Source organism: Rhineura floridana, chromosome 2 (assembly GCF_030035675.1).
Source record: "Rhineura floridana isolate rRhiFlo1 chromosome 2, rRhiFlo1.hap2, whole genome shotgun sequence".
In the NCBI taxonomy this organism is placed as follows: Eukaryota; Metazoa; Chordata; class Lepidosauria; order Squamata; family Rhineuridae; genus Rhineura; species Rhineura floridana.
The window spans coordinates 90,830,542-90,848,735 of record NC_084481.1 but is presented as its reverse complement, the minus strand read 5'-3'; the positions used below and the strand labels follow the sequence as shown (position 1 = coordinate 90,848,735).

Below are 18,194 nucleotides of genomic sequence, written 5' to 3'. Positions count from 1 at the left end.
AATTGCAGTGCCCTGTGCTAGATGCAGTGTGAATTTTTCATTGTGTTTTATTGCTTCTTTTATTTCTCATATATTGTATTTTATTGTATTGCATAGAATTCAAATTGTAAATAATTGAAATAAAAGCAGCAATTAAAATACAATTAAAATCAATATGAATATTTAATATGATGGATGTGCTGTCTCCTGTCTTCAATCACAAATCTACAGATGCATTGCAGATCACCTGGATGAAGCTCGTGGACCGTGTGTGGTTCAAGGACCACAGTTTGGGAACCACTGGCCTAGGCGTTGGAGGCACATTAACTGGGACGAGGTGGCTTGGGGCTGCTTTTTCTTTTGGGGCATTTCGTGTGACAAGAACTGGAATTCAGTAATGTGTAAGACTGAAAGCAAGGGCCAATTAAGCCTGCTTTATGAATATATATGAGTGTGCATCTGTCTTAAGATGCTTGCAGAGAATGAAGGAAGGTTAATGCACACACTTAATTTTCCAAATGGAGTATGGATTTGGTAAGGTTCCAAAACCAATTCAGGAGAATATGCATTTGTAACACTTTCCAGCCTTTCTCAACCTTTATGTCCCCAGATGTTGCTGGACTACATTCCCATAATTCCTGACCACTGGCCATGCGGGCTGGGACTGATGGGAGTTGTAGTCCAACATCTGGGGACCCAAAGGTTGGGAAAGGCTATCCTCCCTGTAACACTAAATTTTACAATAATTATTTCTCTCTCTTTTTAATCTGTCAAAATCCTAATTCTGGAATTAGATGTTGGTGTGTGGACTGCAGAAGTTTTGATTGTAGGAACATTTAAGGAAATCCAGCCAAAAGATCCACCCCTCTTTTTGTTTCCCCTGCAGAGTCATGGATGCATGATGAAATCCCCCCCCCCTTTTTGGTAACGAAACTCAAATGTCAGATTTGGGCATAAACACTGACTGGCCAGAAACCAAATTCCGTTATTGAAAAACAAAGAAACAAAGCCTCTGAAAAGAATTTCTGCTAATTAATGTTTAACACCAAAATTATGTTCCGCGCTGCACAAATATAGACATGACATGACCCCCCACCCAGAGGAATTCAGGCCTGCATCTTGATTTTTGTCATCTTTAATGCTCGACTTGCCTGCAGCTAGTTCTGAGCCGAATTCCCACAACATGAATTTCACTGCTAATGGGATGTGAATCTAAATCTGAGACTCTCCTGAACATGAGTTAAGTGACTTTTTGTATCGAGCTTCGCCAATCCCGGCTTTCCCCAAACAAATATAGAAGCGTGTTTCATTTCTCTCTCCCCCTTCCCCCCCCCCCTTTGCTTCTCTTGTGGGGAAGGGCCTGACGCTGAAACGCAGCAGCCTTTCAACCATTAAACTATATAAAAGCGCGGTAAAGTTATGCCGCTGCCCAGCAAGGCGGGGCCTAGAGGGGAGGAGTTTATAGCAATAAAGAGAGGGCTTTTTTGGAGGTACCGCCCCTCTCCCTTTCCGTAAGAGGCGAAGGAGCTGGCCCAAGCAGAAGCGAAAAGGGAAAGGAATCTGCGGTGACGCGAGGAAAGGAAGGCGAAGAGGCGGCAGCCGCGGGAGAGGCACATGCTCTGCTGCTGCTGCTGCTGCTGCGAACTGAAAAGCGTCGGGCTGACACCTTGTCTCTGCCTACTCTTTGGCTAATCGGAGGATGTGCGGATGAGCTTACGCTGTTATGCTCTCGGTTTCACTGAGTCTCCCAAGGGACCGATCTGGTGACAGAATGACCTGGGTTTGCCTGTCTTGCATGCTTTGGGTACGTAGACGTCTTCGGACGACACCCGGCAGCATCTTTTTCCTGGCTTCCAAAGTTTCTTTCATTTGGGTCGCATGCGTTGCAAAGCAAGCAGGGGGCGGGTCGCGGGGTTTCCAGTAGGGACTGGGACGGAGCATTTTATTCTACTTGGACTAAATGTCCGAGCAGGGTAGCTGCAGGATGGGATGTAGTGGAAGCGTTTTGTGTGTGCGAGCGCATGCGAATGGATAGATGGATGGATGGGTTTTCAAAGGCTCGACTGCACTGTGTTCGGGAAGGGAGAACGGGATAGGAAAAAGAGAGGGAAGTCCCGCTAAAGGATTCCATCTGGATATGACTGCAAGGAAAGTCTTTGATGCTTGCTGGGAAGCAGATGTCCACCTCTCCCGCTCGCTCTGCCACTGGAGAACTCTGCAGGGAACCAGGGGGCGCTGGGCTTAAAAGCCTTTTTCTTCCTTTCTCTCCTCTTTAAAGTGCCATTAGTTTTCACGTGCGGGAGAAATCTATTTTCTCTATTTATCTGCGCCAGATCACTCGCCCGTTTCTTTAGTGGCCTGGCAGGGAAAGGAGGCCAAGATGAGCTGTGCAGAGTGAGACGCCTCTTTGGCCATTTGGAGAGGAGGTCATGCAAGTAGTGGTCGGGGAGACCGATCCAAACGTGAGAACTAAAACACTGGAGACCACCCACTAGACTAGAAGGGTGTTTTCCATTTGCGTCTTAGGATTTCCAGTGGATCTGGGTGTTAATTCTAAATTATTATATTTTGATTTTAGACTGTACAGTTTTTTGTACAGTTTTGTATTGTGATATACTGTATTGTGTTATTTTTATTGTATTTTTAATGTTCACCGCCCAGAGAGCTGTTGCTAGTCGGGCGGTATATAAGCTTAATAAAATAAATAAATAAATAAATCTGGTCACTTACTGCTTTTCCGTAATTTGTGGGTCAGGTAACTTGCTGCATGTGGTTTGTGTGACTATAAGCAAAACCCGTTAAACTTGGAGGCATTGCTTCTTATGGGAGGGAAACACTGTTGAAAAATGCCAGCTTTTAGGTGTTACCATAGGCGGCACAGCAGGAAGTGCCAAAAATCACTGTTTTTAAAGAGCGTTATTTGTGCTTCCTCTCAATGCTGTGTAAATACTGCTAGCCAAATTCCGATACTTTTGGGACAATGACTTGAACGCCACCCGGAGAACCCATTTGTAGTAAGGCAGGATTTGCTCCGTTGTTGCTCAGCCTGGGAGTGGGGGATTCGGGACATAACTAATCGGACAAATATTTGCATGAAAAGAGAACTCTGCTTCTTCAGAATGGAGCCTGGCTGCCTGGTCCCTACAGTTACAACCCGCTGTTTGTGACATTGCCTTGTTGCCATAGTGATGCTTTGGGTGGTCCCAAAGGCAAAGAGTGGGGGAGTGATTGGAGGACGGAATGAAGCCAAGAAGAGGGGGGGGGAGAGCTCTGCAAATGTCAAAATGGGTTTGGACTATGAACTGGTCTCCCAGGGTGAGAGAGTGGTGATGGAGTGGCAGGTTCCCTAATCTGGGTGGAAGATCCAGTGTAGTTAGATACTCTCGCAGCACCACCTAGTACTGCTTCAAAGTAGTAAGGTATTTTTACTGATCTTTGCGGAATAAGCAAAATGGTGCATCCTGAAGAAAAGTGGTGGATTTTTGTTTTGTTTTGGCTGTCTCCCTACTTATAGAAACAGGAGCAAGCTGCAGGATAGACTCTCAGAAGTGCTGATTCACACAAGCGTTTTTTACAATGTATGCTAACACTAGTTGACACTCTTGATGTGGTGACTGGTCTTGTGAATGCGCCAACACGCATCTTGATTTCAGAACGCTCCATGCCCTGGAAAACCATTTGACATGGGGCCATTGAGCTGAGATTTCAGTGCATGAATTGGTCCATGATCAGTCTTGCCCAAGAACCTTTTCCCCATCTATTCCCAGTTAACGGATTTGTGTGAATGTTGCCAAAGTTGAGGCAGTTACTTATACGAGTAGTCTAAATATATGAACGAGATGTGAAGAGTTTAAGCCTTCGTAAGGCATAACACTTATGTTTAAAGGGGAAAACAAGCCCAGCATCCCTTGGACTCAGGGAAAGTTTCTTGCTCCTGGGCTTGCACATCATACATTTAGAACCCCCCCTCCAACAATCCTGGGAACTATTTTATTGAGGGTACTGGGAATTATAGCTCTGTGAGGACAACTACAGTTCCCACCATTCTTTTGGGGAAATGTGCTTTAAATGTATAGTGTATATGAGGTAGTCCTTCCATGTGTACAGAGGGAGCAGAATCCACTTTTCTGCCATCAGGGCCCTGTGTTCAAAGAATGATAAGCTACAGGATCTGTGAGCAAGTTGGATCCCCCTTCGGTTCCAGAGATCAATATGAATGCATGGAAGCATTTAAATGAAAGTAGAGTATGTCTAAAAATATAGTAGTATGTTTGTGTATGTTTTCAGACAGTGAACTCCTCCACGTTCTGCTTGCTGGCTCCTTAATGAGCTATTGAAGCTCTCCAGTGATGCAAGATCACAACGTGTTCACATGGTTTTTCTTTTTTTTTGCTGCAGGGGGATATTATTGTGATGATTTATACTATGGGGCTGACATGTGATGCGATTTATCATCTTGGACAAGAACAGGGGAGTAGCCTCCCTAGGTCACAAAGTTCATTGAGCCTAGCATCCTTTATCTGGAAATGGCCAGTTCCAGATGCTTTTGAGGAAATGTTTTAACAGCATGGGGTACTAACCTGGAACTCCAGTCTCTGTTGATCATTTCCAGCTTGTTGGAATCTGATAGTTTGGGGAGAAGAACATAGAAGTTACCAGGAAGTCTCCTACTTTTCCAAAAGCACCAAAGAGAGAGGTGAAAGACCAGTGTCAGCTTTTTTTGGAGTAAAAATGCTATTCGGTGATCAGATATTAGTTCAAATCCAGAAACTAAACATTGAGAGCACCCTTTTCTGATTCAGAGCCGTTAATGATAATCAGGGGCATTTTAATAAAGTTACTTGAGAAGCCTGGAAAATATTTTTAATTCCTAGGTGCCAATCATATTTGTAGGAGCCAGCATCAAAGTTTGTGCAAACTTTATGTAATAAAGGAAAACGCAAGGATAGAAGTTCAATTATGTTTAAAATATCAGATTTTTTTTTTAAAATGGGATTTTAAAAATTTAAAATCAGTTACATTAAATGTCTTTTTAAAAATGTTGTTTGAAATAAAATTTGAATTAAATAAAAATGTGATCACTGAAAATATTTAGGGTGGTATTCAACTAACTTTTTGCACTAGTGCAAGGATTACTACTAGTACAGTGAGATCCCCCCATCCTCAGGTGCCCTGTGCAATCTCTATATCTGCTCTGGAGACTTGGGGGAACCCCTAGAACCTATTTAGGGGGCATGCATGGGAAGATCATTTTGTTGTGCAAGGAGAAATCCTAAACCTGATGGAGTCTTAGCTCTACGCTGAATACAAACCATAATCTACTTTTTTAAAAATAGAACAGTCACATATTCTCCTGCCTACCTATGCCCCTTCCTGTATCTATTTTAGATTGTAAGCCTCTTAAGGAAGGGACCTATCATCCCTGTTTTTTGTAAAGTGCTATCTACAAAGATGGTCCTATATTAATAATGTATGACTGAATATCACACATTGACTGAAAGATCTCATTTGCACAACACAGTAAACCAAACGAAAAACAGATTTCTTCATTTACCCACTCACACCCGCACCCACAAGCAAGAGTTCATGGATGCATTCCAGCCAGGTAAAAGCATTGAGGAGGACCAATGAAAGGCATGTGGCCTAGGCCGAGAGTGTATAATCTCTGGAGGGGTGTCGCATAGTAAAACCCCTGAGGGCCAGATAGAAGTAATGGCTGCTGCTGCTGCTGACCTCCAGGCAAAGGAGTTGCTACCAATTACTGGTTGAGGGAGGGGTGAGGTGGCAGGGATGTCAGAATGGTGTGGGCAACCCAGCAGAGCCAATCCAGTGCTCCTGCAAGTGTACCTGCAGAATGCCAGAGTCTCCACCACTTTGCTTCTCCCAGTAAGCAGGGTTCCATTTAATCAGTTGGCCATTTAATCCAGTGTCATTTGAGGGGGTGGGGGAGGTAGGCTTGGGTTCTTTGACACATTTTAATGAGCAGGGTAGTGCATTGGCAGGCTGCAACCAGTGATGCAATTCTAGTGTAAAATGAGAAAATATTAAATCAGTAATATAAAAGTCTAATCAAATTCCTTGAGGATTAGTAAGCAAATCAAAACCTTTCTGGAGTGAAATTTTCATGCTCAGGACATTACTATATGCTTGGCACCAAAGAACAAACTAGAGTATAGAAGGATGCTTAAGTGCCCTGTAGGCTTTCTGATGCTTTGATCTGTCCAGTATTTGCCATGGCCAGAGACAGGCTCTCGGCTGGGTGGATCATTGCTGGTCTGGTCTATGCTGGCTGTGCTTCATTCTTCTATCCCCCCACAGATGAAATGACTTGACTAAAGTCACATGGGCTCTGGGCATGCAATTTTAGCCATGCTTACTTGAGAGTAAAATCCCATTTTAACACAGTAGAGCTTACTTCTAGGCAAACATGGATAAGATGGTGTTGTTACCATCAGAGTGTGTATTCTAGATTAATATTATCATCTGTTCTGAGTGTTGATGTTTTTCTTTGAAATATCACTAACATCTTGACTCCAATATAATTCCTGGCTCACAAAGAAGGAGGAATACACTGATTTCAGGGTTACTAACAGTGCTTCTGAGGTTGCTGTGCAAGTAAACTTAGTTGCCCCCAAATGCTAAGCTGATAGGTTGGGGCATAAATTTTCTTAATAAATAACCACACTAGTTGTCACTGTGGTTAGCTCCAGGCATGATTGATTTCCCATTCGTGTAGCTCAGGGATGATACAGTCTGTGTGTTTTAGTAAAGCTCTCTTGCTATTTGATGGCAGCCTTGGCCTGTGAATTTAATGAGAACAATTACTCTTAATTAGACAGCAATTTGAAAGGCAGCAGTTGAGCTCTTGATGTGGGAGTCCTGCAATAAAAACATGTATGCGAGTGTGGCAAGTGGATGGAGAGTGTGGCTTGAGGGGTAAACTTCTTGGGATGAGAGGAAGGGAGAGGTAAATGAGTATTTGAGAGGGATGCTTGGCTATTTATTTATTTATTTGAGTCAAAATGAAAATCAAATAGTTGAGCAGCTTTATAACAAAACTATGGAGGAAGTTAAAGGCATGGGAAAGTAAAACTTTCTTCCCCCACCATCAACACCAAGCTTGCGGGCTTCCCAGGGGCAACTTGTTGGCCACACTGAGAACAGGATGTTGGACTAGATGGGCCACTGGCCTGATCTGACAGGTCTCTTATCATCCAGAAAGAGCACAATTGGAGAAGCTGTAGTGGACAGGGTGATGTGGTAGAGGCACTTACCTGACCTCCCGGCTACTGCTTACCTGGAGGGGGAGGAGCAAGGCAGCATGGAGGGTAGCATGGTGCAAACACATTGCCAGGAGTGCAAGATTCTGCCAGATTGTATGTTTGACTCTGCATCGACTTCACTGCTGCCTCATTCCTCCTGGTAAGCAGCAGCTACTCACCTGCTTTGGAGGTCAGGTAAGCATATCTGTCCCCACCCATCCACTACTGCAGAGAAGGCTACCCTTATCATTATAACTGGAAACAAGAATCATGTCTCCTCTAGGCTTACAGATTCAGGTGGGAACAGTTACCACCTTATATGGCATCTTTCTCCTGCCCAGTTGTATTTTGGAGGGACAGGTGGCAAAATTAAGTTCCTAGCTCTTGGTCTCATGGTAATGAATGACTACTTTTGCTTTTTCAGGTGCCTCTTCACTTGAGTTCATCCTGGGTTCTAAACAGAAAAACATAGTAGAGTTCAATTGAATTTATACCAGTAGATTTTGTGGATAATTGGCTCAGGCTGTGCCTTATTGCACCACACATCCCAGTGATAAAAGTAGCAACATAGGGAGCTATTAGGTGTACTTTACAGGCCCCACCATGACATTGCAAGGTCACCTCTCTATGATGGGCCTTAAGAGGGCACTCTTGGCCCTTGGCCTGTCTTCCCACATTGCCAGGACTGCCTTAATCTGCCTTTATGCTGCATAGCTATTATCCTTTCTGTCCTCTATGCACTTACAAAGGAAGCTGCCTCACATCAAAGGTTCATCTGTTCAGACCATTGGTTCATTTAGCTCAGTATTGTCCACACTAGCTGGCAGTGGCTCGTCAGGTTTTCAGACTGGGGTCTCTCCCGGGCCTACCTAGAGATGCTGGGAAAAGAACCTGGGACCTTCTGGATGCAGAGCATGTGCTCTACCATTGAGCTCTGGCCCTTCCCCTTGATGTAGGATTGGGCTGGCATGCCATATATCAGTTTGCTGGATGGACTGTGGGGCAGCAAATAGCTTTGTTATGCCACTGTCTGCATTGAGATAATCCTCTTTACAAGTATTTCACATTTTCCACTTATGATGCTTTCTGGCTCTGTTTGTCACCACTTTTGCCTGTGCCTGTGCCCAACCTATGTGAGGCCTATTGACATGGAACAATTTGGATGGGCCTATTTAAGGCTATGGCAGTTATATCTCCTCTCTCCATTTCCTACTTTTGTGATTGGATTTCCCTCTGGAATGCTTAGATACCTTTTCCCTGGAGGGCTGGAGGTCACAAGTACAAGGGAATAATTGACAAGGTCAACAGGCTAAAGTGCTGAAGAAGATGCTTTGGATATTGAGTGTGTGGGGTAGGGTGGATGTCACAGAGCCCCATGGGCTTCTGTCACTTTCGCTGATGGGAGACTTAGTGACTTTCCAGGCATGTGGTGTAAGGAAAGGGATAAGAGTTAGATAGACTGGAAACTTCTAGTCACAGTTGTTTCCCAGGCTGTCTTAGCTAGAGATTGTAATGAGCAATATTCCCCATGGCATTCACTGAGTCTAAGAACAAGACTTTCTTCCATCTTTTAGATCAGCCTACAGCAACCTGGTACCCTCCAGTTATTTTGGACTACAAATTCCATCAGGCTGATGGGAGCTGTAGTCCAAAACATCTGGAGGGTACCATGTCGATGGAGGCTGTTTTAGATTATAAAGGTGGTGTGGCAGTTTTGCTCAAATGTTTGGGTGCTAGACATGCTTCCCTTGGACAATCTCAGGGAAGCATCACTGTTCTTTATATCCAGCACAGATATCTTTAGGGTATTTCCTGAACCCTTCCCCCTGTCAACCTTTTGGATGCCACCAGCTTGTCTGCAGCTCTGCCTCGTTTGCATCTCACCTAGGCCGTTGCCTCCCTGCCACTGCCTCTCCCTGGCTAGCCTAGCCTGTCTGCCATGGCTCCCTCCCTCCCTCTCCCACTTGCCGGCCTTCTCTCCCCTTGCCCGCTTGCCCCTGCCACCATGACTCCACAGCATTTAGAAGGCTGTCATCACATGATTACAGTATACAGTACTACATGTATGGGCATATGAGAGATTGATTTACCCATAATCAAAATTTTGTATTTTCTATATGTTTACCTTAACTCATTTCCCCCCCCATCTACCCAGTGACTTCAACACAACTATGCTATCTCCTGATCACTCTCTGACATTCTATGCTCCACCTGCTTGATAATCTAGCAAAATGATCCAATTCTTGGAGTGCATTTCCTTTTCCCCTTCCTCTACCTGCTTCTGATGTCTCCGCATCTGCTTTCCTTCCTCTGTAACCTTGCAGTCACATTCTCAATCCCACTTCCCACCTTCGGAAACTCTGGAAGAAAAGGGAGGGTCTGATTAGATGTTACAAGAGGCAAGGAGCCATTGCTGCTCAGTGTCTCTTTCTCGCTCTGCCCAGTAATGTCTAATTTGCTAATTTATTTAAAGAGATACAAATTAGATGTTGACTGTCATTGGGGGTAAGCTCAGAAATCAGTCTGGTTTAAATCTCTCTGCGTGGCAAAACTCTGGTATGGGAGCTTCATTATATTAGTGTTGAAATATATATAGAAGGGTTTAGTGGATGCAACATAAAGTTTTGCAGTTTTGGAAGATGACCCATAAGGATTGTTTTACTATCACATTTCCACGCTTTCCTCTTCAAGCAGGAGGGAAAAGAGAAGAAAATAAATGTTACGGGTTGGTTGTCGTATGCTTTTCCACATGCCAAAGTCCATAGTTTTTCCTTCGTAAAGAGCCCTATATTAATATGTCTTAAATCCTAGGTGATTGTTTCAGCTTATGTCTGTACATTGATACTATTCCACTGAAAGTGGACTCCATGACTGCATTTGGTGGTGGTGGAGGACCATAATTTAGAGGTTAAGCAGCAGGGTTTTTTACACTTTCTACATCAGAGAACAATTTCCACATTGACTTGTCTGCTATTTGTTTAGTTATTTAAAGCATGTTTACTATGCTTGTTTGCTGAAAAGGCTTCCATGTAGGTTATGAAGATCAGTAGCAAGGCAGTCCTTGCCCTCAGGCTTACAGTCTAAAATAGCCTTTCCCAGCCTTTGGGTCCCTAGATGTTCCTGGACTACATTTCCCATCATTCCTGACCATTGGACATGCTGGCTGGGGCTGAAAGGCGTTGTAGTCCAGCAACATCTGTGGACCCAAAGGTTGGGAATGGAAACAGTTCCATCCATGTGTAGCCAGATTTATAAATGCCATGAATAGTTGCTCCCCTGCCCATGTTTTTTTTTTTTAAATAGAAACCATAGCTGTGGTTATGGGATGTATTTACGTGATCAATTGCTGCAAATGGATTCAGATTAAGTCCCAGGGTGGGGAGCAAATTGGGTCTGAACCTTTGGTTTGGGCTACAGTCAAATTTTAAAAAATGTTCAGCAAAACATTGGTGAAAGTCCTCTTACTGCTTGGCTAGGCTAGACTTGAATAAGTTGGGGTGCGAAAGGAAGTTCTTAAAAAAATCCTTCTAGTGCTCATTTGTATGCAAATATTTTAATTTATATTCTCCTTACTTTGAATGTTTTTGTAGATGGAAAGGGGGAAGACACACATTTTAGAAGATGCTTTCCCTTAGGACCTTTTCCTGATTGGATCACACAGGCCACTGGAGAAGGCATCTTGCCCCCCTTGACTTCAGCCACTTCTCTCTTTGATGGCAATTGGGTCTCCCAAGTTTGGTTGTTTCCCCTCTTGGGTTTTTTTCCGGAGCATGGACTTTGCCTCTACTGTGTGCATCCTCTGAGATATACTCAGATATACTCTGAGACATACTGAATTGCCGGTACGAGAAGAGGGTCTCTCACATTTCTCTCTGTGGTTGGATGAAGAGTTTTGTGGCAAAAATGATATAATGCCAGGAGTGCGAACTGTATCACCCTCCCCGCTATGGGAAGGGCCATAGCTTTGCATGTTTTTTGTGCAAAAGACCCCGGGTTCATGCCCCCGTGGTCTGAAACCCTGAAGAGCCATGGCCAGTCAGTCTGGACAATGCTGAGCTAGATGCACTCATGGTCTCAACTGGTATATGGCAGCCTCTCATGCTCCCCCTCCTGTATCCCTTTAAACTTTCCTGAATGAGTGTATTTGTCTCCTGTCTCCCACTATCTGAGATTACAAATGTGGGGAGCGGTGGCAGCAGCAGGGAACCTGCATGCAAGCACTCGGCCTGCTTTTTCTTGGCTTAGCCTCCCCCCCCTTACAAGCCTAGCCTGAAAGAAGCAGTCTCTATCTTTATTTGCTCTGATGTAATGTGATGTCTGGGGCCAACTTTGGAGGAACAGAGGAAATGGTCTGGAAACAAAACAGGCTAATCCCCCCTCCCCGCATTGCCTATCATTGCTGTGAGGTGGGGTGAGGGTGGAGTGCGGGAATGCAAGCTTGCTTTTGGGGCTCAGGGATTGTTTTGCCTTGACTTAGAAGCAAAGCGAGATGAGGGGGACAGCATGCAATGCATGCGCTGTGTCACTCCCCTCCCCGCCTGAGATCCTGATTAGAAAGCAACTCACATTTGTCTGGCCTACAAGATTCATGCAGCTGTGTACTGTGGGAGTGCTTCTTTGCTCTGTATGGGAATGAAATACCCTGGGAGAAAAGGGCGTATCTGTGGACAGGTTCGGATTGTAATATCTTCTTTAGCAGTCTTCCCAGTTAGTGCCTCCATTCCTAGGGACCACATTTTCCTAGGCATGGAAGCATGAGGAACTATATTTTCAGTGACAAAGTAGTTACTGAGGAAATGTTGCTTGCCCCTTGGGACTTCAGCTGGGATGGAAATGATGGTTGTCCAGGTTGTGGCTGTGCAGAATGTCATGTTATCACTGTGACTGAAACACAAGTCCTGCCTCTGTCTTCTGTACCATTTAAAACTGTTATAAGTGAACTACTGTGCATTCCTTCCCTCTATTCCTCCTCCACTTCACAAGACATGCACTCCAGCTCTTCAGAGCCGCTGAAGCACATGTTCCCCGAATGACACCCCCTCCACTTCCAAGTATTATGCAGAAATCCCTGCCACTGATTACAATATTGCCTCACTGATACTGGATGGAAGTTGATGCTATTTTAATGCTCACAATAACACACATGTGGAGGGGGCAGGGGTGTCATCTGGGAAGGTCCCTCAGTCTTGCACTGCGCTGTAGAATGTGTGTTCACAGCAGGCCTGTCTTTTGGGTTTGTATTATTTCATCTTGCCTCTATTTCTGAAAATCCCCTCTGGTTTTGTACTCGTTATGGCTATAAACAGGGTTAAATCAGCAAGTGGTGATTGAATCTTAAAGTGTGGTTGCCAGGATCTTTGTCTGCAGCTGGACACTGTGTGGATATGTAACCAATACATACTGTCCCTCCATCCCCCATCCCAACGCAGCTTTGGTTTCTCAAATATTTGTGTTGGAATCTTTCCTGAAGTTTTGGTTTCCAGCTAAGAGTCAACCCTAAATCTCAGTTCTGATCCTCTCCTTGTGTCTAAAGTCTTCAGCTTGTGTGCTCCAGCCAAACCTATTCTCACTGTTCCCTTTGAATGGCCCCCTGGTTCCTTAAGGAAGCTGTGGGCTTCTGAGGAGAGAGCTTGGATACTGCAAACAGCACGGTGGGTCTCCACCCTTTTCTTATAATGGGGAAAATAGCATGTATCTGTGTGATCTTGGGATAACTACTAGGTTCCCAGTCTGGCTGGGCCTCTAAGTTGTCTGGTTGCAATCCTGTTGTTTAGACTACCGTGGTACAAAGGCCACGTTTGGGGCAGATCTTGGGAGTGGCTGACCTGGAATAAAATAACACAAAGACAGCAGGCTGGAGAGATGCCCTGTAGGCATTCGTCTGCCCCACAGATGGAAGAAGACAAGGAAATTGGCTCTATCCCACTTGGGAAGGGTTCAGAGATGCCTTGTGGTAAGAGGTCAAATCCTCATCTGAATCTTTGTTTGTTTGGCTTTACTGGGAGGATTCCACCTCTCCAGGCATCCTATCCACAGCACTTACCTTTTTGTTTTAGGATCACTCTTTATCTAGGCTCATAATACCCATGAAGATTTTCATCTAGCTAGCACTGCTTTTGCTAATAGTGGAGGAACTGGGGACATGATCCTTTACCCATTTTATTGGTAGAAAAACTGAAGCATAAAGGCAAAGGCTATGGGTGTGTGTGTCAATGACCTCCTCATTTGCATGTTCATTTGTTACGTAGCACATCTAGAGCGCAAAGTTTAGAGTGGGAAAAGGGGTTGTTTGCCCTTTAGTATTATAGAGGGAACTCACATAAATCACAATCCTCAGGGATTAGGGCACTCAGGTAAAGTGCTGGATTAGGTCACTATTGCACAGGTCTGTCTTTCTTGCAGAGTAATGAATTAGATTACCTTTTGGTCCCTTTCAAACTTGAGGTGGGAGAATCGCTCAGGTTTCTCAACTTGACAACATCAGTTTTTAGGTCTACCTTCTCCTAGCCTCTGACTGAGAGCAGTCTATTCTTTCATGCCTGCCAGTATTCTTTCCCCCCCTGCCCCCCCACTCTGTGTGTAGGTGTGGGCTGACAACTCTCCTCATTGTTTGGGAGTTGAGGTATCCTCTCATCACACCCCAGCGTTTGCCATTATGCAGCCAGAAGGCAGAGCTCCAAATATTACCCCCTCCCTCCTGCTTAGTCCTATTTAGTGCAAAAGCAGGAGGCTGTGCATGTGACGTTTAGTGCTGGAAGAGAGTACAGAGCATCTCTTCTGTCTTTTTCTTTTGTATGCTTTTTGCTTGCTTACATCCTTAAAAACAATATATATGTGTGTGTTTCAGTCATTTCTGTTCTGAGGGGGAATGCAGTCAGATGAGTTGTTTGCTTTATCTTGTTTCTGATTGGTTAGGATTCTTTTCTTGGCTTAGGGAGGTTTGTGTGATGGTGGCTGCATGCACACCATACATTTGAAGTACTGCCCCCAAAGAATCCTGGGAACTGTACTTTGTAAAGGGTGCTGGGAATTGTAGCTCTGTGAGGGGTAAACTACAGTTCCCAAGATTCTTTGGGGGGCAAAATATGCTTTAAATGTATGTTAAATGTATAGTGCGTATGCAGCCAGTGTTTAAGAGCCTCTGCTGCAAGGCAGGCATTTCTCTTTTTATGTGTACATATATACACACAATTTTAGTCCATGTTTTTGTGACCATATCTGCAACTCTTGAGACACATTAAACATTCAGAGTAGGGGTTTGGGGGGAGATGGGGCGAGTTCATTTTTTTTAAAGGGTGGGGCAGAAAAATGCAGATGATAAAGTATTCATGACACCCCAAAGAATGTTTGCATCTCCAAGCAAAATATTCCTTGTCTGAAGCAGCTGCACTGTTTTCTCTCAAGAGCCTCATTAAGTGCCTGAGTGCTGCTCAACAAAGATGCTAATCTAATTAGGTCTTGAGTCACCATGGAAGGGGAGATTTAGTTTTACACTGACAACATCTTTGGGGGAAAAGTCCAAGATTAATATCCCCTCCTCCACATATCTTGAATCTTTTGCTCGCCACTGGCTGCCCCCTTGTAACCCCATGAGGCTCATGTGACCTGACTCATGGGTTGTCCTTCCCCTGGGTGGGAAGGGAATTGGGAAAAAGGGGCCCTTTTTCTACCACAGCCCCTTGGAGCCAACATGATCCGAGGAGGTTGAGGGTCAAGGTCTGGGAACTTCCTTGCCAGCCTAGCTTGTACAAACAGCTGGGTATTGTTAGGACATGAGGTGTGGAGCGATGGAGTGGCTTGGGGGGGCAGGAAGGGAACTGGCCTGATTATTCTTAATTCAGCAACTGTGCCCTAATCTCTCCATGGGGACCATCAAATATAAAAGCCCCCAAAGCTATTTATGGGGCTGGGAGAGGGGGGAGAAGCTTGTATGCTGGATTCTCTTGGGACCTGTATCATAAAACATCCAGATTTGTGGCATAAAAAAACAAAACACAAACCTTTATCCTTGATGCATGGGGTCAGTCTCCAGTCAACTTGACTGTCTGCTGACTGATAATGCAGCAACATAATCTTGCTCCAAATGTTTTGGAGGAAAGAGAGGAAGGGAGCCCAGACTTGCCCTTAACCTCCTGATTTTCTTCCATCATTCCTAGCAGTGTTTCTAGATAATTTTTTTTTTAAAAAAAGGTGCCCTGAAGGTGTGAGATCAGAAATAAATGACCTTTCTGCATAGAGTTCTTATGATATGGAATAAGAAACAGTTGTTGGGCATCTTGAGAGGCTTTGGAAGCTGGAAATAGGATTGCTGGAGAATTTCTGATGGCCTGCATTTTTAAGCAAATTGACCTAATTTGTATTCCTTGGACTAAGTTGTGGATCAGAATGCAAGTATCCTTCAGACTGTGCATTTCCCCTTTTAATTTTGCATTTTAGTTCTCGGCTAAAATAAGGGGGGGAGACAACACATACAAAATATGTATCTTGGAGAAGAATGTGTACAAAAATGCATATTTTACAGGACAATAGGTACAATATAAATAAATATTTTAACTCTGTTTTTAAAAATAAATGAATGAAAAATGGGAGTGACTTACGACTGAACACATTCAAAACTGACACAGATCAGAAATAGACTGATCTGTCCATCCTTAAAAAGGTGACACATTGCTCATGTCCTCTCATGATTAGCTCTGAACAGAGGAAAAAGAGGCTGCACTAGTTCCTGCCTGCTGACTGGCTGCTCTTTTTTTTTTTTCCAATTAATTTTTATTCAAATTTTCAAAAACAAGACAATACAAAAAGAAAAACACAAATTAAAACTAATACAACAAAAAGAAAAAAAACTATTGACTTCCGATTTGTCGTAGTTCAGCTATAGGTCTATAATATATAACAAACCTGTCTCTTGATAAATTATAAAATCACCTTCCTCCAGCAGTTATCTTAGTTGGTATCAAATCTCATTAACATCATATCATTTTATTCTTCTACAAAAAGTCAAAGAGAAGTTTCCAATCCTTGAGATATATGTCCATCAATTTTTTTTCTAGATAGACATGTCAATTAATCCAACTCTTCAAGTCTATTAAATCCAGTAATTTCAAATCGCTCTTCTTCCTTTATCTGTGTTGATTCCATCTTCCATCTTTACGCACCCAATAATCTTGCTGTCATAGTCATATAATAAGAGTCTGATAGGGATTTCCTTCATCACAAATATTTTCTTGCCATCATTTCCGAACGTATCACTGAAGTATTGTTGCAGAACCACATCTCTGTTCCTCTTTTTTACAGAATGCACTAGCACATCTCTTGAAGGGTTTTTCATTGTCACAAAACAGGAATTAATTCTGTAAACTTTCTCCATTTCAAGTTCCATCAAATCCTTCCAGTCCATGAATTTTTTCGAACCAATGATATCTTTATCTCCAATCTCTTCACCAATTCCTTCAGGGACAGCGCTGAATTCCAAACAGTAATATTTGTCTCCAGGATCCATCACAGCCAGGAAATCCAAATCTTTTTCCAAGACCATATTTAATCCAATCTCCAGGGCTTGAACCTTCCCTTTAATTTTTCTTTCATCCTTTTTTAATTTTCCAAATTTATCTTTGTTCTCCTTTCTCATAGAATCCTGAATTTCTTTCAGCTCCTGTCTCATTTCGCCAAATTCACTTATCATCACTTGTCTGTTATGTCTGAGTTCTTGTTTTGTTAGCTTAGTCTCATTCATTATTTTCTGAAACATATCTAAAGAGAAAGTCCCTTCTTGTACATCCATGATCTCAACCACCTTCTTGATTGTCATTCTTAAAACAAAAAAAAACACAATCCCTTCAATTTCCAATGTCCCAAGCAAAGAACAGTTTATTTCTTTATCCAGTTACAAAGGAGTTAATCTTTCAAGCCAGCTGACGTCACCCTCTAGACAAGACGAACTGCCTTATCTCTTGTATGTCCAAAAGTGCCAAAACAACTTTAATTCACAGCATCCAAATAATTAGTAGCAGGAAGAATGAGCAGATTCGTCGAAAAAAAAAAAGTAAACCAGAAAAAATAGTCCCAGACATATATTACTCAAAAGTCTTATAAATAAAAAAAATTTTTTCTGTTTAAATTAGAAACCCCTCAGCCGTTTGTAATCTTTATAATGCTGAATTCCATGCCAGCTTTTTGCAATAAAAATAAAGATAAACTATTTATATTTTCTTCCCCTTAGCTCTGTGAATAAAAGAGAAAGCTATGACTCACCCAGGGTTTCTTAATTGCTGGTTCTTTGACAAATCTCTTTAGCTGTATTGATAACAAAATAATGAGAAAAGACAGGAAAATGCTTGCCTGTTAATCCGTTTTTCTTTGAAGAAAAAAAAACGGCTCAATCAGTTGAGCTGGTTGGAAATCCTAGCTCTGTCCGAGCTGCTGGAAGACCTTCTTTCACAGAATTCCAGCCTCCAACAAACACAACAAAGCTCTGTGGAAAATCTCTACGTTTCTTCCTTATCCGGAAGAAATTTTCCCCAGTCAAAAAGCCCTTCTGACTGTTTTTAAAACTGAAAAAGTTTCCACCAAGACGGGAGCCCGTCCCAGAGGCAGCACAGGCGGAGCGATCCTCCTGGGAAGTCCCCTGACTGGCTGCTCTCTGAGACCAAACGTAGCAAGTGGAATTGCTTCATTATCTGTGCTGCTGATGTCTTGGCTTGGCTCTCTAGGAATCCCCACTGTCATTCCTGTCTTCTCACAGGCTCTGGAGAGCAGCCTTTTAAAATCAAGATAGCCCTCAAAATAAGACATCTTACCATTTTTATCTCAGGGCCAAACTATATATTACAGCAGGCATGAGGTTGCTGCTGAAAGTCATGTTCTCCCCAATTTCCTTGTAATGTGTAATTTTATTTATATCAGGCTCAGGGAATCTTTAGCCCTCTAGATGTTGCTGAACTGTCATCCCTG

At 43.3% G+C, this 18,194-nt stretch overlaps 1 protein-coding gene across 10 annotated transcripts in view; it reads left to right on the top strand.

Moving 5' to 3' along the window:
- Positions 1-18,194, top strand: part of TNS1 (tensin 1) — a 471,254-nt gene that overhangs the window by 126,431 nt on the left and 326,629 nt on the right. For 8 of the 10 annotated variants that reach the window (XM_061609243.1, XM_061609248.1, XM_061609246.1 and 5 more), the window contains exon 1: positions 1,516-1,783. The exons of 1 other annotated variant lie outside the window; for it this stretch is intronic. In XM_061609243.1, coding sequence (XP_061465227.1) covers positions 1,703-1,783 — 81 coding nt within the window. In that variant the 5' untranslated portion in view covers positions 1,516-1,702. Of the gene's footprint in view, positions 1-1,515; positions 1,784-18,194 lie in introns of those variants that run through there. One more of the 10 variants, XM_061609249.1, reaches the window with a different exon arrangement.